Below are 25,029 nucleotides of genomic sequence, written 5' to 3'. Positions count from 1 at the left end.
ATCTCACGGAGTTGCGACTGTGCCCCATTTCTCGTTTTTGACCCTAACACTGGGTTTTGCGCGTTCACATGTAAGTTTGTGTGTCCGAATACTGTTAAGACCAAGTTCTCACTTGAAATGATCCCTTCAACCGAGGGAGCTCCGGAGCTGACTTGAAACCAAGTGGGAACATGAAGTGTGGATAGATTTCCAGGATACATAAGTACTTTATTTAAAAACTATGTTGGATAGGACAACAGGGACATTCTAGTCACTAGGACTACTCTTCCGTCTGCTTTCTTTCTCTGGTATCGCACGTCAGCGACCCAAATGGTCTACCGTGTCCGACAACATGCATAACACAACATGGATGGACAACAGTATGGTTTTTATTTCTTCTTAACAATCAACAGTCGGCTAGCATCCAGGCTAACGTTGGCATCGTCATATCTCTAACAGATCTATCACCGCAACATAGAGGTGAAGCCAGCTTCGGCTCCGCCCATTTCTTCTACGCTGGTTCACCAAACCAAGTGAGATGATCAGCACCGATGCAAGAGGTTGCTAACACGTTGGAGCTGCCATTTCCAAAACGTCTCCAACACTGGAAACAATTCTTAGGGACGTCAGTCACTTCACTTGGTACCACATAGTGGAGGCCACTCAGAACCAAGTGCTAGTGTTGGGCTGAGAAATGGGACACAGTGAATCCATGAATCGCTCAGACTTTTGACCGGGTTTAACATGCTTTTGTGGGAGTCAAGTGGAAGACCGCAGTCGACGAAGGTGGTGGTAACCTCGCCAGCTCCAGCAGGCTAGCTCACGTTGCTGTACAGGTTGTACTCCTGGTACCGGATGTAGTCTTTCAGCCGCGTCGGCAGCGGCAGGAAGCTCATGAAGGTGGAGGAGCGCAGGCGCAGACGGCCGAGGCACCGGCGGATCCTCAGGCGGCAGAGGTGCTGAAGACAGCGAGCGTTCTCTGCAGGAGACAGACTTAACTTTGTCCTCCGTTTGTTATGAGCTGACTCACCTTGTAGTCTGCAGATTTCGGGCCACTGACACTGCTCCATCAGTGCTGACTTCAGCTTGGAGCAGAGCTTGACATGGTCCACGTAATCCATCAGTATTCGGACAACCTGACCCGAGAGATGCGTCAGCCAGGAGACTGTGATGACCTCGCAGAACTGCGCTGGCACATGCAAATGACGGGTCAGCTATTGGATCTACTGCCCCTGGTGGCCACCGATGGTCACTACCGTAGTGTCTTTGATGACGGTGCTGGTCCAACCTTCATAGTCATCCGGAATATGGGCGCTGTTGCCGTAAGGACAGTCGAAGCAGCGCTGCACGTCATAGCCATAGCTGCAAAGCATCCGAAGAATCACCTGAGCAGACAAAGCATCACAGCCACCTTGAGATGTCACGCTCTAACCTGAGCCCTGACAGGGAACGCACCAGGGCTGGACTAATGTTTGCTCCCGGGGACCCACCTGGTCTTTGAGGGCGTACTGCAGGGCAGATGGGAAGTGCGTGGTGTTCACTCGAGAGTAATAGTTGACATTGGCGCCGTGTCTCAGGAGCAGGTGGATCAGCTGATAGTTTCCCAAACGCAGAGCCACCTTCAGCAGGTCAACTTCAGTCAGTATCATGATGGCAGCAATGCGGTTCTTCAGGTTTGTGTCAGACTGCGTGACATCTTTCTTCACTGTTTGAGTTCCTGAGGCTGACCTGCAGACACTTGACCGGGTCCTGGTTGGGCATGGCCCCAGCCTCCAGCAGCAGTTGAGCTGACTCCAGGTCACTGTTGGAGACAGCGAAGAAAAGCGCAGACTTCCTCTCGTCGTGGTAGCTGGAGCGCACGGATGGGTGCAGCATGACGTTGGGGTCGTAACCTGCATCCAGCAAGGCCTGATGGGAGATCAGCAATAGTTTTGTGGAAATTAAATATATCGCCCAAAGTTCCTTTAGAGCAGTGGTCCTCAACCCCTGGGCCAGCGACCGGTACCAGTCAGTGGATCCATTGGTATCGAAAAATGACCGGATTTAACTCACAAGCTCACTAGCTGAGTAGGAAACAGCCCTTTCTTTGCAAAGGGAAAAGGGCTCAGTGAAGAGACAAAAGAGCCGACGACTTCCAAGAAGAAGAAAGTTTGAAACAAACAATGCCATACTTGAAATGTCGTACTTGAAATATGGATTTATCACAGATGCCTGCCGTCACTACCAGATGGGACGGTGTTGTTGCAGAGAGACAAGCTCCCATTGATTTAGCGATATGGTGATATAAAAATGTCATGCACTTTATATTCGGTTTTGTGGTGTGTCTGTATGCTGTTTTGAAGGCCACGTTCCAATTGTCAAGCTTTGACGGGTGCGCGGTGATAAAAAAGGGTTGGGGACCGCTGCTTTAGAGAACAGAGGAACACTGTTTATTTGTGGTCATTCATGTACTTGGATACAGGTGGTGTTCCCTCCGGCAGCAGCAGAGTGGAGTGGGCTCATCCCACTGTCGGAGACTTCACTCATGGACGTGACTGGAATCAGCAGCTTTAGAACTCTACACAACGAAAACACAAGATGACAAGACACTGGAATATTTCTAGTGAAAACCAACAAGCCTTGATCTGTGCGCCGCAGAGGTCAAAGTCTGGAAGCAAAAGAGGGGCAGCGTGTTTACTGCAGGTGTCCTCGGTGGGCGGCGCGGTGAATGGGCAGGTGCCCGGTGAGTTTGGCCACGTTGGCGTCGGCGCCGTAGTCCAGCAGCAGACTGACCACGCCTGGCTGTCCGGAGGCTGACGCTTCGTACAAGATTGAGGCCTCGTCCTGAGCCTGAGACAGGAAGTCGGCTCCTGGAGGTCACGTGACACAAACAAGACTCACCAGATCAGAGGAATGACATGTTGTGCTGATGGCGCCTCTTCGGACCTTTTTTCAGGAGCATCTCCACGACCTCCAGGTGACCTCCCTGCGCAGCCAGAGCCAGTGGCGTGAGGCCATAGTGACTCCGGGGGTCTGGCTGAGCTCCGGCCTGCAGCAGCAGGGTCACCAGCTCGGTGCTGCCCAGGCGAGAGGCCTCGTGGAGCGGGCGGCGCCCGTGGCAGCACACCTGGTTGACCTTTGACCCCTGCCAGAGCAGCAGCTTCACCAGATCAGTGCGCTCGGAGCGGATTGCTGGGGAGAATGAAAAACAACATTCTGGGTTTGCTGTCCAGAACCTTTCAGACAGGAAGTGTGTTGGTTGGCCGACCTGCCAGCAGTGCTGAGTCCTGGTTGTGGTCCTGTGTGTCTGGCTGGGCTCCATGTTGAAGCAGGAAGGCTGCGTTCTCCAGCAGACCTTGTTCTACAGCCAGGAAGAGTGGAGTCTGACCCTGCAGATTCTGCTGGTCCACCAAGTCTGGACCTGAAGCTGAAGACAAAGGCGACCTCAGTCCTGAGGTTCTGCTCTGAACTCTGGGTTCCCCTGGACAGACCATTGTAAGTCAGCTGCAGCATGTTCTGGTTCCTCTGAACAGCCGCCTCGTGGAGCGGAGTCCAGCCCCGACTGTCCGTCTGATGAAAGGTGCTCGGGTCTCTGAGACTCAGTTCCCGGACCAGCTTCTCGTCACCTGCTCCCGCAGACATACATAAATCAACTGAGCGGCTCTGGTTTCATAGGAACCATATCTGGTTGGATCAGGCGGACCTCGTCTGATGCCTGAGAAGATGGAACTGCAGTCCTCCGCCTCAAACCTGCAGAGTCAAGTTAAATCTGAAGTTCAGCAAGAGATGAGGAAGCTCTTCTGCAAGCTTCGACTCGCCTGTTGTCTTCGGCTGACTCAGCGTCTTTGCTCTTCTTCTGGCTCACGAGAAGACTCTGTGCGATCATGTACTGGAGAGCAGCATCATCTTCATCCTCCTCATCCTCCCTCATGCGATGTCGAGACTCCATGTTAGAGTGTGATTTCAGAACCACCAAGCTGGAATCAGAAGATACTAAGCTCCTGCAATGTAACAGGACTCAAACCTTGCACGACTTCTGACTTTCCCAAGACACATCCACCTTCACCCTGATGTTCCCTGACCAGAGTGACATTAAATCTCTCCTCCTGGTCTGAGAACTTCCCTGTGATATTTTCCAATTTGTTCACCATCCTAACCAAATAGATGTCTGACCCATTTTAGTTAGTGCTGAAAATTGAGGCCTCAGATGACCCGCTTGGGTACATGATGGAAATGTCTTCACAAATCATGCAAATTATAACGTTTTTAGTTGAGGAGTCAAACTGTGAGTCATGTTTACCTTCGAGTTCTGATCCCAGCGGACTCATCCAGGCTAACTCAGGGAAGTCCAACCTGCTCAGCTGAAACCAGAGACCAGTGTTTACATGAGTCCATCAGACTCTGGAGTCTCCGTGTGGTGGTCAAACATCTGAGAGTCCGGTTACTCAAATGCGATTTAGCCCACTCGCGAGAGAGAAAACTCAAATGCTGCAGGAAACCGCAGCAGCAGCAGAAGCTCTGACGCAGCGCACCTACTGCACTTCGCTTGCTATATTTACTCCAGACAAGTTTTCAGTCAGGTGACACAACTGTGCAGCAGGTCACCGCTAGGGGGCACTAATGACAAGGTGGCAAATAGTCCAAAGTATAAATAGCCCGTCGTGTTTATTTCTGATTCAATATGGCAGGAAAATATTAAGCACAATAAAAGTCAGGGTTTATTTATGAATATTCTGCACATGATTGAGGAGTCACCTGTCAACCCAGGACTGCTGGCATTCACATGGGAAAAAAAGAAAATTCAAACCATGAAGACTCAATCATTCCCAGCTGTGATGCAGCACTTCAGACTCCACTCAACCTTCAAAATGCATTTAACAACCAAGCACTCCATTTTCAGGGAAGGAAATGTTCAGAATCACGTCAGAGGAAACCAAATCTGTCCAAATCGAGTCACGTTTTCAGCCAGATTTCAACCACAGAATCATGAGGCAGTGAAGTCGATCTCTGTATCGATGCAGTTATGACCAGCGAAATAAAGCTCAACAACCATGTTCATGGAAAATTCCTTTATTTTAACTGCAGATGTCAACATTTATGACCTGGGCCTCTCCTTCTTGCCTTTGTAGAGAGCCAGCAGGGACACATTGGCCACTTTGACCACCTTGAAACGAACTCCGGGAATGTCACCCACAGCGTGGCCTTTACGTCCGAATCCTGCCACCAAGACTTCATCGTTTTCCTAAAGGAGCAACGGAGGAGAGAAGTTAGAGCCCAGAGCGACCATCAAGTGAAATCAGCAGGTCATGTGGTTTTGGACTCAACATTCAAATGGCTTGTCATGTGAAGCTTTGCACCCCAACAAGAAGCGATGTGAAATGAAGAGAACAGCCTTGACATGTGACACAAAAACTCACCTCGATGAAGTTGAGGCAGCCGTCGTTGGGGACGAAAGCGGTGATCTTCTTCCCGTTCTTGATGAGCTGCACTCTCACACATTTCCTGATGGCAGAGTTGGGCTGTTTGGCCTCCACACCACTGCAGAGAGAAGATCACTGTGAGTTCGATCACATCGAGTTCCTTGATATCCAAATTGGCATTTACAATTTTCCTTCTTTGAAACTGTACAGTAAAACAGGGCATCTCCGATGCTCAACCTGAGACACTTCTTTTCATATCTGGAAAAGTTATGAGGAAAGGTTTAGACTGGAATTCTGAACGGAACAGACAATAAACTGTATTTCCAGTGGATGTTAAAAAAAAAACTGACATTGCATATACACTAAGCCATGATATTGGGAGTAAAAAATGCTGCCATATTATTTAAAAACGACTACAGAACTGAGATTTGCATCAGACAAAACATCCTGTTTTACAACTTAAAGCTCTGCCAACCATCAGAATAACATTTGAGGAAGGGACCATATCGGGTATTGACTTGATCCAGCCTCTTAAAGTGGGATCAGGCATCTGTGAAAAATGGTCGATCCTTGCATTTAAACTGAATTGTGCAGTGCCCACCATGACGTCACAATAATATGGCACAGTTGACAGTGTAGCTGCAGCGGAGTTTTCACGTGAGGAGGGCTGGATCAACAGATACCTGCTGCATTTAAAGAGACCAGTAATCTAGGATGAGGCCGCTCAGTAATCAGATCAGTTAACCCACATACGTGGGCTCACCATTGAATCTAGTAAAATGAGTCTCTGTACCTACGGATGCCATTGTTGAAAGTTTTCTCGAATTAAATAAATGCTTAAAACTACAATCACAATTAGAAAATCCAACAGAATCTCCTCACGCAGCATCATCTGGGCCTGTGTTTTTCTGGAGTGGGTCATGAATGAGCTGATCAGATGACTGCAACTGCAGTGAGTTTGAGTACAATTGCAACTACGATCATGAACTACAGACATCCACACTGGAACGGCCAGGTGCTGCAGCCCATGCTGGGGTTGCTCTCACTGTAAAAGTTTTATCATGTTTTATTTAAGTTTTATTTATGAAATTTTTCCAGATCCACATTACTTTTTCCAGGTTGATTGCCGACTAGATGCAGTAGCACACGTATCGCCGCAGGAATTTGAATTTGAATCGATTTGAAGCGCTGCTACAGCCGTTCAGTAGCATACAGTAGCGCAGGCAACATTTGCTAAACACTCAGTCTTGTTGCACCAATGCTCACTTTTATGTGTAAAGATGGCTTACAGAATTGAATGAGTAGAAAGACCGAAATCTCATACCGTTCTGCTCACTCCTTCCAATAAGCAAGTGTAACCATGTTAAATTCTTGTGCTACTGGATGCTGGTACTTACACTTTCTCAAGGACAATGCCTTTGGCGTGAGAAGCTCCTCCGAAAGGGTTGGCCTTCAGGGCGGTACCCAGATGGGCCTTCTTGTACTGTTTATCATGCCATTTCTGCTCACGGCGGTGGTTACGGAGTTTTCTGGCAGTACGCAGACCACGGCACTTTCCTGGTTAAAATAAGATACTAGTCAAGAGGGAGCAGTGTCTGGAGTTTGTCTACCATTTATGAAAACGTACATGGAGATGTCACAGTAAACCAATGTAGAAATTCCAGCTGAAGTGCAAAGATTTGTGAATTGTCATTCATATAAGAAACAAAACCTTCTGAAACGTGTGTTTGGAAACCACTGATAAAAGTGACCTCTAAATAAAGTATTTAAGTACAATAACATTCAATTTCAAAACTCTTACTGGTTTAACTTATGTTGTTAAATTCTTATTCAATCTGGACATCAATAGGACGGTGCCCGACGAGACAGGCCATCACTACTGCAGAGACGCTTATTTCACACGTATAACGAGCAGTGACGTTTATAGTTAGATTCAAGTCAATTTCGCTAAGACGTAAAGCGATCATCTCGGGACACAAGCGTGACACAACTATTAGGGAGACAGTAGATGCGATGAAACCATCTGGCAAGAAAATTAACACTTTGCGGTTTTTCATGTGGATCTAAACCGGTATAGCAGACTCGAGCCTGAAATATCATGAGCGTTTGCTCGGCTAATAATGCTAGCTTGACTGGCGTTATGGCCGCTCCACGCTGCGACAACGAGGAGGTACAAAAACGCCTTCTCACTCTCGCACAGCGGTTTTGTACTTTTCAACTTTGACGCAGACCGTTCGTAGAACATTCATACACAACGACAACGGCATACGACCAGGTAACCGGGTATTTAAAGCGATTTAGAGTAAAAGACTGAGACGAACCCATGTTGGCAGAAGCGAGTCTGGGATGGAAAGGAAAGGCCCCGGATGTATCGCGGCAATGACGAGTGTCAGGACCCCGAAAGGATTGGCCACAAATACGCCTGATTTAAAATAATCAAAAAGGCGATAAATTGGTGAAAAAAAACCCAACAACACCATCATGGAGATATGTCAACACGTATCTTAAAGTGAAAAAGCCAATTTACTGTTTCTTAGAAGTATGGTTTCAATTTTAACAGTAGAATAATAAAATCAATTATAGCAACTGCATAAGAAAAATACATTTTGATTAAAAAGTAAGAGTAGCCTTGATAATAAATGTATTATGCCGATTGACAACAAATATTACAAAATCCTCATGTGCAAATCATCAGTTTTACAATTAACAAGTGAATAAATTATGTTTTTGTTTTTTTTTAATCAAAATCTTTTTTGTTTTTTACTGACGTTACACAGACACAGTGCTTAAGTATCAGTGCCACAAAATGGAAAGTACAGCATCAACAGAGTGAGTAAATAGAATAAAGAAATGAGTAAATAGAACAAAGAAATTAAGACAGGAATACACAGCAGCACGCTTGCGCGCTAGATTGATTGGGCTGAAATTTTCAACATATATTCTGAACTAAATCAATGGAGACAATAATACACACACACAAATAAAATAGAGACATAAAATAACACCTTCAATTTCGCTGATGCCATAATGCCAAAATGCCATGAAATTATAATGCTGGATATTTTGGAGTTCTATTGAATATGTAATATGTAATATGTATGACAGCGGAACGTGTCAATTGCGATACTGTATATGGTTTGACATGAGTCGCTTACATCACTTCACGATTTGAAAGCAAGTTTAGCACAAGCAATTAATGAGAACAGATTCGATCTAGTGTTTTCTAAGGTGATGAAAGTAAGCCATTTATAACGGTTCATATCAACCTAAATTCACCATGACTAAACCAAACAATACAAATGTATTTTTAATATTCATCATATATTCATGGTATAAACTGCCTTGTGAGTCGCGGCAGAACGACGGCTCGACGTTTAATCGACGCCCGTCATTGACCTAAAAATGTGAACACAGTGGGCGGGCTGATCGCCCTTTCTCGCCTCTCGATTGGCTGATCCACTCATCAGTCACGGGGGTTACCGTCGGTGGGCTGATTAAACGAGATTAGAGGAGCGGGGATGCGGGGGGGAGGAGGAGGAGGAGGAGAGAGAGAGTGCTGGCATTCGGCGCTGGTCTCCACGGCGATGGCTGTTTCCTTGAGGACACGGTGCTCGGTGCTTTTGTTCTTGTCTGTCCTCCACCTGCCGCCGTCCTTCTGCCTTCCAGACCTGCAGAGCCCTGACAGGTAGGCGCGCACACCGACACGTGCGTGATGGTTGCTGCCTGAATTGTCTTATCTTTGAAGAGGGATGGTGCGAGACAGAGGCGCTGGTGTTGGCTGCATTTACCTGGACATTTGGTGCATTACTTATTAGAATGGAAACTGATTCATCTTATTTTCTAGCCTTCACTTACCCACACAGAGGATGGAATTTGGCCATTGACTACAAAATGTCATTGATGACGGGCTAGTGTTATAGAAAACTAGTCTCAATAAGACACCAGACATCCAACTTCAAAGCTTGTCTGCTGCAGACAGACAGGGCTGAGACTTCACCTTGCATTCACAAAGGGATCGGCACAACACCAGCGGGAGCCATGTGGCATCTGTATTGGCATCCAACCCTCCAGTGAAGATCAAGCCGAGGCTCTGTAGTGGGGTCCTATTCTGCTGGCCTTCAAATATCCTTATTTGTATCCATAACCTTGACCTGTTATGGTCAAGATCATTGCCTTTCATGAGGGTTTACTCAGAGGTCACCAACCCTTTCAAAGCTGTGAACTACTTCAAGGACACAGACTGACCCAAAGGGCATCCACTAGTTTGTAGACACCTGCACACAAGCAATGCCCAGAAACAAAACTTCAAATCCACTAACCCAACTAGATGAGAACCATCACTCCCAGGTCACTAGATTGACATTTAAGAGTTTGCTTATTTGCTATCTAAACGTGCGGAATGCTTCTGTTTAAGACTCGGAACTTATTCAACCTAAAGCATGACAAATGCAGTCCAGACTCAGTAGTGAACAGTCCACATGCGACAACAAGGCTTGATCTCTTGACCCCTGAAGCTTGATTAATCCTGAGCCTGTGCTCTCCAGAGGAAGGGGAGACCAAGTGTGATCTGCTCTTTAGCTGACCTTATTTTTTGAGGAACATGACTTTGCAGATCCTTGAACTGACCCAGCAACCATTGACTTTATTGAGTCTCCCTAGAACATGCTGAACTCAGCAGAAAATTGCCTGGGAGAAAACGAAAGCTTTTCACCGCTTCTTGCCTGAACTCCTCGGTTCTAAATGGAAATAAAGGCACATGCGACGAAACAAGAACACTTTTAACCAAATGAACTACATTTGTAAATACATGAACAAAAAAACTTGACCGTAAAAAAATTATTTGCTAAAAGGCATAAAAAGAAAATTGCCTCCCAATGTATTAAGCATCACATTTAATTTGCACGTCTTCCTACAATCTGCTATCAGATTGTTATGAGTCAAAGAAGTGGAATTCTTCATCTTTTTTAAAAATTCCTTGTGTCTAAGTTTCCTTGATGTCCACTGACTCACAAGCATCTGTTATTTTAATGTAGTGCAACTGTTGGTGCAGATAAGAGGAAATCAGCATTTGGCCGGGAGCTGCTACATTCTGTGTGTTCATGTGTGCGATTATGTCAACCCAACATTCCCTCACCACAACTGAGCGCTGACCCTTCACTAATCTTGGGAGTCTAAAACCTCTGCTTCCTCTGGGTCAGTGAGGATTTCAAAAAATGTTTATTTTTTTGTCGAAAACAATTTCAATGTCATGCATCATCAACATGCAGAATTTTAATCTTTTGATGACCGTAGGGGGTTTTCAAATGTCCCAAGTGACCCAAGTTGTTTTTTCATTCATCCAGGCCAGTTGCAGTAACATAACTCACCTAACTGTCTGTGGAGCCTTTTCTCTATCCTTAACATCTGCGTCACAGACCCAACAGTCCAACTGTATTTTGGACAATACAGCTATCCTAAATTATCTGAATTGGGTGGTTAATTATGCGTGAAGTGTCTGTGCCAAAGTCAAAAATCTAATGCCCAATATTATCCACATAAGAAGCTCAGAAGTGCTGTTTAGCGAGGGTGACCTTCTAACCTCTTAATGCTTTTTGTCTGGACAGGGCCACCAAAAATCAGAACCATGATTCCATCTGGTCTGTTGCAGATCATCTGCAGGTAAACACTGAACGAGTTCAGTCACAACACTGTTTCACGTTTGCAGCATTTTTTCTTGCCTGCCTAAAGGCCCATTTATGCTAACTTGACATATGAAATTGTACCCGTGCGTTCCAAATGATGTTGCGGTGGTTCTACATTGGTATTGCCGCTCATCAATATAGCCACCTAGGGGAGCTGCCCAGACTCAAAACTTTATGACAACAACTCCAAAACCACCAACCATAGCATCCGTAAGCTTTCTGAAAACGTGCAGAAATACAGACAAAATTAATGCAGAGCACGAATCGAGGACTCCATCCGGATCTGGATTCTTACTTTACGTTGAGCATAAATGGTGCGTAATGATGAAAGTATTATTGACTCTCCTGTAGTTCATGAGCAAAACACTGAAACTTATGTTACTGAAACTGATCATTAAATGCTATTTAAAAACTTTTGTTTTGAAGAATCCTGAAACAACTCAGAGAAAACTTCTTCAAATATCAGGAGCATTACTTCCTTTCCCACCACTAAAGGTTTGTTCATCGACAGCTCATATATTCAGTGGAATTAGAGCATGCAGTAACTGAAACTCTACTCAGGTCCTTTCTCACGGGGAGCCTTGCATCCTGCTGCAGGCCAGAACTCTCTCTCTCCGCTACGAGAGGCAGAAACAGCTGGACCTGACAGAGCGAGCCTTTTCTCCGCTCCGATCTGTTGATACCAGTCAGTCTGTGTGCCGCCATGACAAAGCTACGTACGTACTCATCTGTCTTGAGCATAACTGCTTGTATGTGTTCAAGTTCAAATCCAAAATCCTCTACATACATGTGACTAATTCACATTTGTATATTCCAGGGCTGCAACAAGTAGTCGACTGCTACATGAGTTCATTAGTGGATTAGTCGCGACATTCTCGTTCTCTTAGCACAAGCCGCAGTCAGGGGACACATGGCTGAGGCTATGTGAATATTGAAATGTATATATATATACGCAATGTATTTTCATTTCCAACACATGCACACTGGTCGACAAAGCAGTCCAGTCGGTGCTTCAAAATGATGGTTAGTTGCAGCCCTAGTATATTTGCTTCTTTGCATTTTATTTGCATGCTTATTCACACTTTCACACACTCAGATTAGATCTCAGATTAGATAGTGAGATTAGATTTCCATATGTTGCACTTCATTCATTCACCTTAATGTCACATCCTGACTGAAGACGATTGAAATGGTGGGTCCCGCAAAGTGCACACTTTTATTAATCCTGTACTGTTGTCCATTCTGAGAACTTCTGCCACTTAACCACAGGGTTACATTTTTGTCAAACCCTTAAACGCGACTAACAAATCACACTAGCTCTGACAAGCTGGTCGGTGTCCTTTGAATGGTTCATTCTTTGTCTCCCTTCAGACTCGTCATGAGATTTGGAGATGTGGAGAACTTGAGAGGCTTATCCATCAGGTAATAATAACCAAGTATCTATTGCACAGCACATATGAGTGCTCATTTTCTGCTTCTCCAGTGATGTTTGTGCAGAACACATGACCTAATTTGAAATATTCTAAAGTTGATCTCATCTCTGTGACTATCAGGATACAGCTGAGCAACTCCTTGTATGAATCCTCTGGTCAGTGGTGGTTCTCTGTGGACAGCATCTCTTTGCTCTACAACACTTCAGAGGAAGCTGTCTTCAATGTCACTGAGATGTTCGCCCCGTCCTCGGCTTCCTACCACTGCACCCATGTCAGCAGCCTGGAGCGCCACAAGGCTCTGCTGCTGCCTGGCACTGGCCTCGCTCGCCGCTGGACGCTGACTTTCACTGACTTCCAGGTGATCATGCTGCGCTGTTCAACTTCCATTTGCAGCTGAAAAACCTGTATTAACACCTCTTATTTGTGCAGATTCAGGCCTTCAACATCACTTCAGGTCGATTCTCTTCACCCAGCGACTGCAGCACTTTCTTAACTCCTGCCATCTTAATGGGCCTCGTCACGTCTCTGATCCTGTTACTAGTCCTAGCCTACGCCCTGCACCTCCTCGTCCATCTGAAACACATTGAGCACGAGGACCAGCGCAAGGCAGACATCTACTTCTCCCAACACCTGGACGAGTCAGAACAGGGCAGCGTGGAAAACATAGACGAGAGGAACGATCTATAACAGAAAAACAGTGCGGTTCACTTCTTTTAAGTTTGAACTCAGGATTTTATTTTTTAAGTGTAATGCTGTTGTTTATTGTTTATGTATTGCCACTATTTGTTGTTTTAATAAAAAAAAGTATTTTGGAAAATTTTCTTATATTACGTTATGGTATACACTTTCATGTTTTTAAGACATGAACGAGGGTCAAGGAGTCGCAACATAGAACATAATATACCAGAAATAGCCTCTTTTAAAGCCTAAATAATTCAAGTGAAAGCAGTTATCTAACGTGTATCATTAATAATTTTGAAGGCAACATTATTTTAGATAGACATGTAGTGTTAAAATGCTGCCATCGTAATGAATAATAGAGATGCTTTATATGATGATACTTTAACACATTAACAAGTTTGAATGTTTTTCTTCCGGGTGAAGACGTAATCGCGTGACGTCAGCAGGTTATCCGGAAGTGGCGCGGGTCAGCAGCGCTGACCGCTGTTGTAAGTTCTCGCCGACACCATTCACTTCTGGACCTCGGCATCTCGAGTCTTGATGAACCATTTCCGCACGTTTCTGTCACTGCTTCCCCGTCGTTTGCGCTCTCCTTCCGGGTTGACAGTGACTACTAGAGCGTGGCCGTCCGTCAGCAGCATGGAGCCAGTGGTGGTGCGCTGTTCCCCCGCAGAACCCAAACTGACCATCTCTTTCCGTCTGGACGGCACCAACAAACACATGCAGCGGGAACTGGACGAGCCGCTGTCAAGGGCTTTAACTCGCATCTCCAATGGCATCATCAAGAGTCAGGGCAAAGCGAAGAAAAAGAAGAAGAAAAATGAAGCGGAAGCACCAGAGAGTGCCGAGAATTCAGTGGTCAAGCTTCTGCTCCACGGCAGCGAAGTGTCCGGGGAGCTTCCCAACTCGGAGGCTTGGCAGGACGGGGCGGTGCTGCAGGTGGGGGACCAGAGCTTTTCGGTGTGCAGGAACCCTCCCAACTTCACCACCGCCGAGCTCCCTGTGTCTGTGATGGCTGGATTCCCAGTGTGTCCCAAACTGGAGATTGAGTTCGGCAGTTTGGAAGACTGCGAGTTCGCATGGTTCAAGGAAAACTGCACCAGGTGAACAAAAGAGACTACTCTGTCATAGTCCTGTTCATTTGATTCTAGACAGGGGTTCGATCCAGGTGTGTTTGTTACAAGATAAGATGAGGAACTCCTCATCGTTGAGAAGTGAAATCATTTATAATTTGAAACCAGGAACTGTTGTCTGAACATAACAGAGATTGTACTTATGTGGGTTTGATTTCTTTTATATGCGGGATAGTTGTGCTGACATTCATTCTCATTCAGCGTTTGATCTCACAGCAAATGCATTCATTATTATTTTGTTTTTGTGCTTCAGGCCAGATGCAGGAGACGGACCCTGTCATGACTCTCCGTGGAAAGAGGTCGGGTCTTCACGTGTTTACGTCCCATGCAATCAGGACATCGGACATAGACTCAAGCTGGTCTGCACGGCCAAGGACGGAGGACGCACAGGCTTGGTGAAGGAGCTGCTCTCAGTGAGCGCAGTGGAGGCTGGACCAGGCGTGTGCACCTGCGACAACCGACACCAGTACACAATGAGAGAGGCCCAGTGGCCTACCATGAGGGTGGTGAGCTACAACATCCTGGCAGACATCTATGCCAAGACAGAGCTGTCCAGGACTGTGCTGTACACCTACTGCGCACCCTACGCCCTGGAGCTGGATTACAGGCAGAACCTCATCAAGAAGGAGCTCGCTGGCTACAACGCTGACATCATCTGTCTGCAGGAGGTCGATAAAGGTCAGCCCAGCCAAAGCAAAAATGACATCTTAATATTTCAGCCTTTGGATTCATATTGTTAGTGTTACTGAACATATGCAGCATGTTGTTAACACGACTGGTCTTCCCACGTCTCAGGTGTGTTTGTTGACAGTTTGGGACCGGCACTTGATGCTTTCGGCTTGGATGGAGTGTTTCGGATCAAGGAGAAGCAACACGAAGGACTGGCAACATTCTACCGCAGGTGTGATTGTGTGAAGGTGGTGGTCTTCATCACCACAGGGGTACACATTATGTGTTGGAGAACTACTGGTCTTTTTATGTTGTGTCCGTGAGCATGTTGTTGAAGCTCAATTAATGTTGTCCAAACCCTTTTAGGTCCAAATTCAAGTTGTTGAGTTCTCATGACGTCGTGCTGAGTGAAGTGTTGACCTCTGACCCCGTTCACGCAGAGCTGCTTCAGAAGCTTTCATTGTCTGTTTCACTGAAGGAGAAAATGCTGCAGAGGTCCACCAGTTTGCAGGTACAATCAGGTCCATAACAGTCTTACATCACGTACATGAATGGAACTCTGGCTGATGTTAGAACATTGATGTCCCTGTTTCTTGTTTTTCTTTAACTCTGCAGGTCAGTATTCTGGAGGACCAGACTAAACCTGGCAGGAAAGTGTGTGTGGCCAACACTCACCTCTTCTGGCATCCGACAGGTAAAATATGGAGCCTGATGTAGTCACTACTTTACACCAGAAAATGATGGACACCTGTAACTTCTGTTTAAACAGCATTTGCTGCTACCACCGGATGACATCATGACAGATGCAACTCATATGAGTGAATTTACTCTCATCCCAAACTCTAGGTCATTTTATTTAGCCCGTATGTCTAACCATTTTCATGTTGCAACCTTTTGAAATTGTAATGTCAGTTTCATTGGAAAACCCTGCCTCTTCAATTGTTCCGTAGGTGGGAATATTCGTTTGTTCCAGATGGGTGTGGCTCTGAAACACCTTCATCGCGTGATCAGTGAGGTTGCACCTGGAGCTCCACTGGTGTTCTGCGGAGACTTCAACTCCACACCAAGCTCAGGTGAGTGTCAGTTTCAGAATGGAGCTGCTGATTTTCACCATTTGTTCTATTGTTCATTCTCCTCTCATGTCTCAGGGGTGTTCCAGCTGGTCAGAGAGACATCAGTCCCACAGCAGCACCAAGACTGGAGCAGCTCGGGTCCAAATGATTCCTGTAACATGGAGCTGTGCTCGGGTTTCCCCCCACTGCTGAGTGCATGTGGTGAACCTGCATACACCAACTATGTGGGAGGATTCAACGGCTGCCTAGACTACATCTTCATCCAGCCAGAACTAATGAAGGTAATTTGAATAGGTAGTTTAAAATAACATGCATCTACCATACCAACTTTATTGATAAAGCTCTTAAAGACAACAGATGCTGTTCACAATAAATGGATAGATAAAAACGATGCGCTGTTGTGTTGATTTTGTTTTTCTGTCCATGAAGGTCGAACAGGTGATTCCTCTGCCAAGCCATCAGGAGGTCACAACCTATGAGGCTCTGCCCAGTGTGGCCCACCCTTCAGACCACATTGCTCTGGTCTGTGACCTACATTGGATCCCATGATCACCTGTCCGTCATGCGCTTCCTTTAGCTTCATTATAATGTGTGAGCTGCTTGTTCCCTGATGGCCTGGAATTGCACAAAGCCACAATTAAAATGTGTTATGGTTTTAATTAGTCTTTCTTATGAACTATTTTGTGTGAGTTGTGCCGTGGTTAACATGACAAATGATCGAGTGTTTTTTCCTTCATTAACTAAAACTAAGATGGATTGGCTAAAAAAAAGTACTGTTAAAAAATGTTATAGTTGAGGCATTTACATTTTATTTAATGTGAGCTTTACGATGGGATTTGTTTTTATTTCAAACTACTTTCAAGAAACGTCTTTTCATTCATTCATTGTGATCACTACTTTGACAGACTCCGCCCTCCTTCCCACGTTGTTTTTCCTCATTGGTCAGTGATATTTAAAGGGCTGGGACATTCATTCGGAACAATCTATTGTCCTTATGTGGACGGGAAAGGGCCAAATTCTTATTACATCTGGTGGAATGTAATGTATTTAACTTCTATTTTATATTTGTAATTATTTATATTTTAGCTCTTTTATGAATTCCTCTCCAGCTTTGTCCAACCGCTTGCTCGTGTAAATCTCACAAGATTTATTACATACAGACAGGAAACCACAACACGCAATACTACGATAGATTCTACATATTTTTTTCATTTGCATACAGGTTAGTATTTTGTGTTTTTTTTGTTTTTTTTTTACAGACGTATTTGTCACCACATATTTAATTTTTAAGGTACAGTGACAATTGAAAGTGAAGCTGATCCATCCGAAAAGGCGAGAATGAACCTGGCTGTTTTATTGTGAAATTGAAAACAGGATCTGCGTTGTTTTACCACGTCACACAACGCAGCTGATCAGGAAACCAAACACGGAGTGTGTGTGTGTGTGATCTTACGTGTCATTCCCAGGATCCTAGTGGCTCGGACTTCCGAAGTGTCTTGGTAAGTTTACTACAATATATTTTACACAACACCCCTCACGACTCGAGACAAAAAGGGACGTTTTACGTGTTAGCAAGTTATGTTTCGCATCGCATTCGCTACAATGAAACAGTCATGTTAGCTTAGCACCGACATGCTAAACACAGCAGTCAGTAGTTCTGCGTTTGCTTTTACCTTTTGTTCTTCATTCAACTTAACGGAACACAAGAATGTATAGGTTAGGTCTGGGTTTTTTCCTCATGATTTATTTGTTAATTCCACATTTATGGTTTATTTGCCACCCATCCCAAATGACTGTTCATTCCAAACTGATGCGGAGAGAGTTTAAAATCAGGGCGACTCACTGGGGCCACCCAGGACTGTTCTCTATATTCCACCAAATGTACTTGGGCCTTTTGTCCAACGTTGTGTTCTGCTTTAAGGCAGGGGGGACTGAGACTGATGAAAGGCTGTCTACATTTTGGTCACCCTTGATATAGCCTGGAAAGCGTCCAAGGGACGGGGTCCAGTTGATCCTCGTTCATTGCTGGGACATGGTACCAGAGAAACTGGACGGGCTCCACAGTGACAGAACAGGCAGTTCAGTGTGGAGTGATAGGAGGATCAATTGTTCGGGAATCAATGTGTGACCGTATAGGAAATATAATGGCACTACCCTGTTTTGCAAACACTTCCCCTGCAATTCTTATAAGATCCCTGAGCTGTGCCAGGTTCAATCTCAAGGCTACTATTACTTCCATAGTCAATCTGAAACTGAAAGATGTCTTGCCTCCACTTGTTCATGACCGTGGTTATAAAAAGCAGCAGAATGTATTCATAACTTTATTATTATTATTATTTCTGTGCTAAATTATGGTTGCTCAATTGCAAAGCAATTCTTCTTGTGGTTTCAGCGTACAGCAAATGACCTGTGATTTCCTTGGAAAACAGTCACTAACAAAGGCGACGTCATGAAGGCTTTGATTTTGGTTGGTGGGTATGGTACCCGGCTGCGACCCCTCACACTCAGTGTACCAAAACCACTGGTGGAGTTCTGCAACAAACCTATCCTGCTGCATCAGGTGGAAGCTTTGGCCAAGGTCTGACGATAATGCTTTTACCTTCAACCTGCTCGTCCTGTCGCCGTAGTCCATTTCTCATTCCGGTGTGTTCTCTGTGCAGGCTGGTGTGGATCACGTGGTTCTGGCTGTGAGCTACATGTCAGAGCTGCTGGAGCGTGAGATGAGAGTCCAGGAGCAAAGAGTGAGTTTAACAAACTGCCAATCAGACTTGATCCTTGTCAACAGTTGTAGGCTGTCTGTGGTTTTGTTTTCTACCTGTTGTCTTATGACAGCTTCACTTGCAGCCTCAGTGATGCCTAATATAAATACAGTAGGGTAGTGGAGACAGTTTTTTGTAAGCGGAAAGCATGAATTAATTGACCTGTCTTATCTTTAAAGCTTGGAATCCGAATCTCGCTGTCACATGAGAAGGAGCCACTGGGAACAGGTGAGCCAGCTGAATAGGGATTTTGAAACCAAAGCTTAATAATATGCAAACTAAGTTAACAGAAATGTGATAGCTGCCTATTTCCCCATTGATATTATTAATTATTTGTTCAGCATATTTTGATTTTTTTTAAACTAAAATGGGATTATATTTTTTTGCAACAGTACTATTTTGTGTGTTTCATGTGTTTCAATTTAAAGAAACCAACTGTATTATTACATAATAACTGTTCTGCTACTATCCGGCCTTTGGATGGCACATTAACATCGGGCTAAAACTCGCCCCTTGGGATATGCCACATTTGAGTTGTGCCTTCTTTAGGGTCATCAGTTCCACCTGTGTGTATGTCATTTGTGGGCTTTGATACGAGTTGGTGCTGTTCTCCTCAGCCGGACCACTGGCTTTAGCTCGAGAGCTGCTGAATGTCGACAACGAGCCGTTCTTTGTCCTTAACTCGGACGTCATCTGTGACTTTCCCTTTAACGACATGCTGAAGTTTCACCAGCACCACGGCAAAGAAGGAACCATCGTGGTGAGTGATTCACACGATGACCCGTTGTTATCCAACATTTGCAGCCTTCCTCTTGACTAGTGAATCCATGAAACCATTTTTGGGTTTCATGGATTTCGTTCTCAAAGTTCTCCTATTAACCAGGTGATGAAAGGCCATTGTGTCACTTCAAACAGCCTTTTTTTTTAGGTTTTCCATCTTCCTCAGATCGTCTTTTGCTTTTGCCGTCCAAACTTGTTCTTTTTTTTCCATTCTAAGACTGTTTTGTTTGCCACCCATGAATCACTTATTTGTATTATTGTAATCATTGTTTGGTCAGGTAAAGTACTTTTTTTTTTCCAGAGAAGCATTTGTTCATTGTAGTAGTTTAGTAATATTTCTTGATTCAGTTTTGTCCCTGTGAACATCACATACTTATATTTATATATTATATATTTATATATTTATATATTAGGGGTGGGATCCGGTATAAAAAAATAATCCTGTTGATTAGAGAATTTGTGATTAATGAATCTCAATTAATCACAGTTTAATGGTTTAAGAATATTTTTCAGTTTGAATGCATTTGGTATATTACTGAATCAAATGACGGACTCATACGTACATTTAAACAACACAATTTGCGTCAGTTTGACAATAGCACAATAAATCACGATGGTGGCTATATTCAAGTTTTTATCCAACCTTGAAAGCATGAAAATATTTGCATAAGAATTTCAGTTTTATAAGAATTTCAAATACATTCAGAGTAGTGGAAACACTGGCCATTGTGTAGCGAAAAGGTAATAATATGTAATTATAATAATATAACAAAACTATATATACATATATAGTTCTTGCGCACCATTAATGATTTTGTAAATTATGACATGGTGTTGGGACTTCCATCGACCACAAGGGAGTGCTGTAAACTCCATAATTTCTCAATGTGTAAGTGAGCTGCTTTGCTCTTTTCAGTATTTAATATGAATAATATTTGTGTACAGTTTGGTTGAAAGAAGTCCTTTATAAAATGAACATGTGTGTGTGTGTATGAAGGTCACTCGGGTGGAAGAGCCGTCCAAATACGGAGTGGTGGTGTTCGAGGCAGAAAGCGGACGGATCCATCGCTTCGTGGAGAAACCTCAAGTTTTCGTCTCCAACAAAATCAATGCTGGCATGTACATCTTCAATCCCAGCATGCTTAGCAGGATCCAGGTCTGCCTCAGGCGTGCGTGCATGTGCACTTCTGTTTAACGTCTCGGAATGAAATAATTGTATTGTGTTTGTGTGTAGCTGAGGCCGACGTCCATAGAAAAGGAGATATTTCCTGTGATGGCAGAAGAGGGACATCTGTACGCCATGGAGCTACAAGGTAACTCACTACTCATGCGGTGTCTCTTATAAACTTGTCCAGAAACCTTTGCAGAGATCTTCCTTATCTACGGAGTTATTTAATCTGAGGCTGTTTAGATCTGAGTGATTGCACCTAAAATATCTCTATGATTAATCTGTTTGTTTGGGACGTTGATATGTTTTGATTTTTTTGCAGCTAACTGCTCTGTCAAACGTAAGTGTCTTGCTTATGGCCCGCATGTAGAAACCTAGAAGATGTAGAAGCGCAGATAGGACGTTTTTAATCCTTAAATTGAATGATTTCTTCTTGGCAGTGAAAATAAAAGTGGCTTCAACAAATTTCTGTTGAGTTCACAACCTTCTGTGCTTCGCAGATCCTTGATCACATTATGTGGACAGAATCCGCTCCCTCTCCCGAGTGCCTTGTTAGTTCCCAGTCGAGTCTTCATTGTGTGCCCCTGGTTTAATAGTCCAGCAGCGCCAAGTTTCGCCTGCATCCTGTCATGTCATGGTATCAGCTTAAAGTGCTATACACAAAGTCTTGTCCATATTCAAGATAATTTTCCTGACTTTTTTCCTGACCACTGCGGCCAACCCGCGGCTCCTGAGCAGCATGCGGCTCTTTCCCCAGTTTCATGAACGTGGCCCCGGGGGGTATGAAGTTGCCACTTTGAACCGTCAGATAAGGCCTCTGCATGTTTGTGTGCTCGGCACGTGGGAATCACCGACCATGATAAAGCCATATTTCAAATACAACTCCCAATATTGTCTGTTAAAAACTTTCATCTTCATGGACAACGTGGCCTCTTCTCCTGTCTCTTCAAAGAGCCTTTTCCTCTTCGCTGAGAAACTTTCCAAAGATGGCTGTTTCTGACTCATTTCGCAAGCTTGTGGGTTACATTTTGGCTCTCAAATGACTGAGGCATAACCAAGAGAATCCGGTCATTATTTTTTCAAAATAAAAGGTTTTTCAAAATAAAACATCATTTGAACTCAGATAATACATAAAACAGAAATAATTGTTTCTTGTGTGGCCTGGTACCACGGACCACTACTGGTCCCTGGCCCGGGGGTTGGGGACCACTGCTCTCATGGAGGTCTGGAGACGAGACGCAGCACCTGAGACCGGCTGTGGTGTCAGAACTGGCGAAAACAGCCCCTTTTGTGCACTTTAATGTCAATAAAAGATGTGAGGACTTCACGGATCAAGTTCCGAACATTGGCGAGTTTGTCTCATGAGTCAGTCTCCATGCTGGAGCCTCTTTTCAAAACCAGTTTAGAAATGATCCTCATGCATTTGTAATCACCAATGACCTTAGCGTTGCTAAATCAAGAAGTTTTAAGGAAGAAATCATTGAAGAATTGTGTTGTTATCATGGCAACCAATTGTGCGTGTTTGTGCGTGACAGGCTTCTGGATGGACATCGGCCAGCCAAAAGATTTCCTGACCGGAATGTGCATGTACCTCCAGTCGCTACGGCAACATGCACCTGAGAAGCTGCGAACAGGCCCTGGTTTCCTTGGCAACGTTATGGTGGTGCGTTAAGACATACTTCTCGTGGTGGGCTGTTGAGCTCGAGTATAATGGTGAAGCCCGGTCTCGACTCTTTGAGGAGAGGCCTTTTACTCTTGGTTACTGCTGTCTTTTTGGAGTCTAGTTTCAAAATGAGTCTTAAACATGTGCCGTCTTTAACATCCTCTTTTCCGCTGGTCAGGACCCGACGGCTCAGATAGGGCAGAACTGCACCATCGGCCCGAACGTCACCATCGGCGCCGGCGTGGTGGTGGAAGACGGAGTCAGGATAAAGCGCTGCACGGTGCTGAAGGGAGCAAGAGTTCGATCCCACTCCTGGCTGGAGAGCTGCATCGTGGGCTGGAGCTCATCAGTGGGACAGTGGGTGAGTGGGACATGCAGCCGCTGAGTCTGTGACAGACTGTGTGGTTCTATCCCGTGTTCGTGATCATTCGCTTCTCCACAGGTGCGGATGGAGAACGTGACAGTCTTGGGGGAGGACGTGATCGTGAACGACGAGCTCTACCTGAACGGTGCCAACGTGCTTCCCCATAAATCCATCAACGAGTCGGTGGCAGAGCCACGCATTATTATGTAGCACTAAACTGCAGGAGAAAGCCCAGGCCTTTTTTATGAAGACTGAACCAGAACCTGTGTCGGGGTGAGAGATATCCGGAGGGAAGAGGAAGAATCAAAGCTTCTTTTTAAATTGCATTTGGACTTTTTGGCCCTGCTCAGCTGCATTTCACCATGGAAGAGTGAAGAAGACAAAACCAGCATTTCGTTTGAAGGTGTCTGTGAAAGAAGTCACACCAGAGTGGCAGGATGTCAGGGTGCTGTTGGTTTGATATGCATTTGCTTTTGGCAACATGTTTACATAGTCTTAGACCGACTTTTGCTTTCCAACTGTAGCTGCCTCGAACCTGCTACGAGGCAACGAGAAGGTGTGTCACTGACCATTAAATGGACTGTATGGATTTGCACTAGTTGGCCTTTATATTACGAGCACTGAGACCAGGAACAATCCACAAGAAGTACCCAAATACAGGCAATACTTCAGACTTGACTTTTCTGTCAGTGCCAAAATAGAAATTGAGGACATTCTTAACAGAACATAATCACGCTAGATGAAATCTGCTTTCTCTGATTCAGACATCATCATGCTTTTGTCATTAAAGATCAACTAAAAGAAAAGCAGGAATGTAGTGAATATAAGATGTAAGAAGCTGTTTACTGACAAGTGCAAACATGGGACTTATTTGTGATATGAAGACAACTTGAGTGTGTTTGGTTCTTATTTTTATCTGTCATTTTTGTGTAGCTTTTTCAATCCAGATGTGCACGTGGTCTTCCTGACCTGTGGTCGCCCGGGCTTGGGTCAGGAGAACAGTGAATCTGTGAGCCACGTACAACTGAAATCCTGGTTGTTTAGTTTGGAGTGAAACTGACGAAGACCTCTGCACTGTTGTAGTCATGAGAATTCTGCTCTGAATGCAGCAGATTCACACTGTCAGTGGTCCGAAGTGTCAAATTGTAATGAATTTTCCCCCATTTTTTTAAAGAGAATAATATAATATACTGAAGAGAGTTCAGTCTGTTCATGTGTTTCTGTTTGTGTTTATTTGGCCTCTGCATTTTTCACCGTACTGTCACTTCCCACCACAACACTGGGGAGGAGCAGTTAGAACAGGTCAGTGGTTTGTTTTGCCAATGTACCTGAAATGTGAAAATCTCAATTCACAAATTTGCCCGTTAATAGTTCTGGGACTGTACCATCTATTAACTACAGTATAAACAGTACACCACTAGTGCTGTGTGGTTTAGGTCGACTGACCCATTCGTCCTTATAAATCCTCTAACATTTAGCATCATCTTTATGTTCAGTTCTTTTTTTAGTTCTGTCTTTGTCAGACATTTTCTCTATTCCACTCCTCAGCCATCATCCAAGAAGAGGGTGGAGTGTTTGAAGAAGCACATGGAGAAGTTTTGCAGCTTTAATTATTTATGAAGCGTCATTTCTGTTTGGCCTATAATTTAGTATATGGTGTACCTGACTTTCAGAGATTTGACTGTAATTTGTGCGACCATAAACTGCATAGATTACTTGAAATGTCGATGAGAAGTATTTGCCTAGTACACTAGTAGTATACTTCTTGTATACTTACTGAATACTTGAAAGTAGAATTTAGTTAACAAAAAATGTTCCAATTTAGCCCAAAGAAGTATAAAACAAGTGCACTTTCTAGTAAGGTACAAGGATATGGTTTGGAGTATACTGTACTAGTTTTTGCTAACATTGCTTGTTATGGGAGTTTCAATTTTGTGTGTGGATCAATGTGAGTGGAGAAAAATGTGTTGAATAACTTTAATCAATCTAAGAGATGTACAGTGCAAAGCAAACCAGAAATGATGGTACCATATGAACCATTGTTTATTTGATTTCATATACTAGTAATGCTCCATTACCAAGATAAATCATCCGGATATTAGACCTGTCACGTGATATATATGTGCGAGTTAGTGCCTGACAACTGACAGGGTATAGTGTAGAATCACTTCGTTCAGTATCGTGTTCTCAAAGGAGAATTCATTTCTGATGATTTGATTTTTGGAGTTTATTGACTCATGGTGTGTT

The 25,029-nt window shown here is 44.4% G+C and overlaps 5 protein-coding genes across 5 annotated transcripts; 3 read left to right on the top strand and 2 right to left on the bottom strand.

The window, feature by feature from the left end:
• Positions 1-28: 28 nt before the first annotated feature.
• Positions 29-4,511, bottom strand: LOC128760796 (dynein axonemal heavy chain 12-like). The gene is made up of 13 exons (XM_053868469.1): positions 4,259-4,511; positions 3,777-3,935; positions 3,662-3,708; positions 3,450-3,584; positions 3,227-3,385; positions 2,905-3,150; positions 2,657-2,828; positions 2,431-2,536; positions 1,708-1,887; positions 1,470-1,598; positions 1,236-1,364; positions 1,010-1,163; positions 29-958 (listed from the first exon to the last, which is right to left on the bottom strand). Exons 2-13 carry the CDS (start codon positions 3,905-3,907, stop codon positions 795-797), a joined length of 1,752 nt encoding a protein of 583 aa, XP_053724444.1. The 5' UTR covers positions 3,908-3,935; positions 4,259-4,511; the 3' UTR covers positions 29-794.
• A 501-nt stretch (positions 4,512-5,012) lies between these two features.
• Positions 5,013-7,771, bottom strand: rps23 (ribosomal protein S23). The gene is made up of 4 exons (XM_053868471.1): positions 7,700-7,771; positions 6,776-6,935; positions 5,376-5,496; positions 5,013-5,200 (listed from the first exon to the last, which is right to left on the bottom strand). Exons 1-4 carry the CDS (start codon positions 7,701-7,703, stop codon positions 5,054-5,056), a joined length of 432 nt encoding a protein of 143 aa, XP_053724446.1. The 5' UTR covers positions 7,704-7,771; the 3' UTR covers positions 5,013-5,053.
• A 1,154-nt stretch (positions 7,772-8,925) lies between these two features.
• Positions 8,926-13,299, top strand: atp6ap1la (ATPase H+ transporting accessory protein 1 like a). The gene is made up of 7 exons (XM_053868540.1): positions 8,926-9,063; positions 10,982-11,036; positions 11,486-11,554; positions 11,621-11,775; positions 12,431-12,481; positions 12,613-12,850; positions 12,922-13,299. The coding sequence occupies exons 1-7, from the start codon at positions 8,963-8,965 to the stop codon at positions 13,177-13,179; spliced, it is 927 nt and encodes a 308-aa protein (XP_053724515.1). The 5' UTR covers positions 8,926-8,962; the 3' UTR covers positions 13,180-13,299.
• Positions 13,300-13,622: 323 nt separating this feature from the next.
• pde12 (phosphodiesterase 12) lies at positions 13,623-16,618 on the top strand. The gene is made up of 8 exons (XM_053867825.1): positions 13,623-14,276; positions 14,560-14,984; positions 15,102-15,207; positions 15,342-15,486; positions 15,591-15,669; positions 15,926-16,048; positions 16,124-16,329; positions 16,478-16,618. The coding sequence occupies exons 1-8, from the start codon at positions 13,714-13,716 to the stop codon at positions 16,595-16,597; spliced, it is 1,767 nt and encodes a 588-aa protein (XP_053723800.1). The 5' UTR covers positions 13,623-13,713; the 3' UTR covers positions 16,598-16,618.
• Positions 16,619-17,396: 778 nt separating this feature from the next.
• On the top strand, positions 17,397-24,010 carry gmppb (GDP-mannose pyrophosphorylase B). The gene is made up of 10 exons (XM_053869251.1): positions 17,397-17,547; positions 18,441-18,626; positions 18,709-18,789; positions 18,987-19,035; positions 19,425-19,567; positions 20,585-20,743; positions 20,822-20,900; positions 22,291-22,418; positions 22,597-22,779; positions 22,861-24,010. Exons 2-10 carry the CDS (start codon positions 18,498-18,500, stop codon positions 22,990-22,992), a joined length of 1,083 nt encoding a protein of 360 aa, XP_053725226.1. The 5' UTR covers positions 17,397-17,547; positions 18,441-18,497; the 3' UTR covers positions 22,993-24,010.
• The last annotated feature ends 1,019 nt before the right edge of the window (positions 24,011-25,029 follow it).

The sequence above is a fragment of the Synchiropus splendidus genome, chromosome 6 (genome assembly GCF_027744825.2).
Source record: "Synchiropus splendidus isolate RoL2022-P1 chromosome 6, RoL_Sspl_1.0, whole genome shotgun sequence".
Classification (NCBI taxonomy): Eukaryota; Metazoa; Chordata; class Actinopteri; order Syngnathiformes; family Callionymidae; genus Synchiropus; species Synchiropus splendidus.
This window is presented reverse-complemented; position numbering and strand designations above follow the sequence as displayed.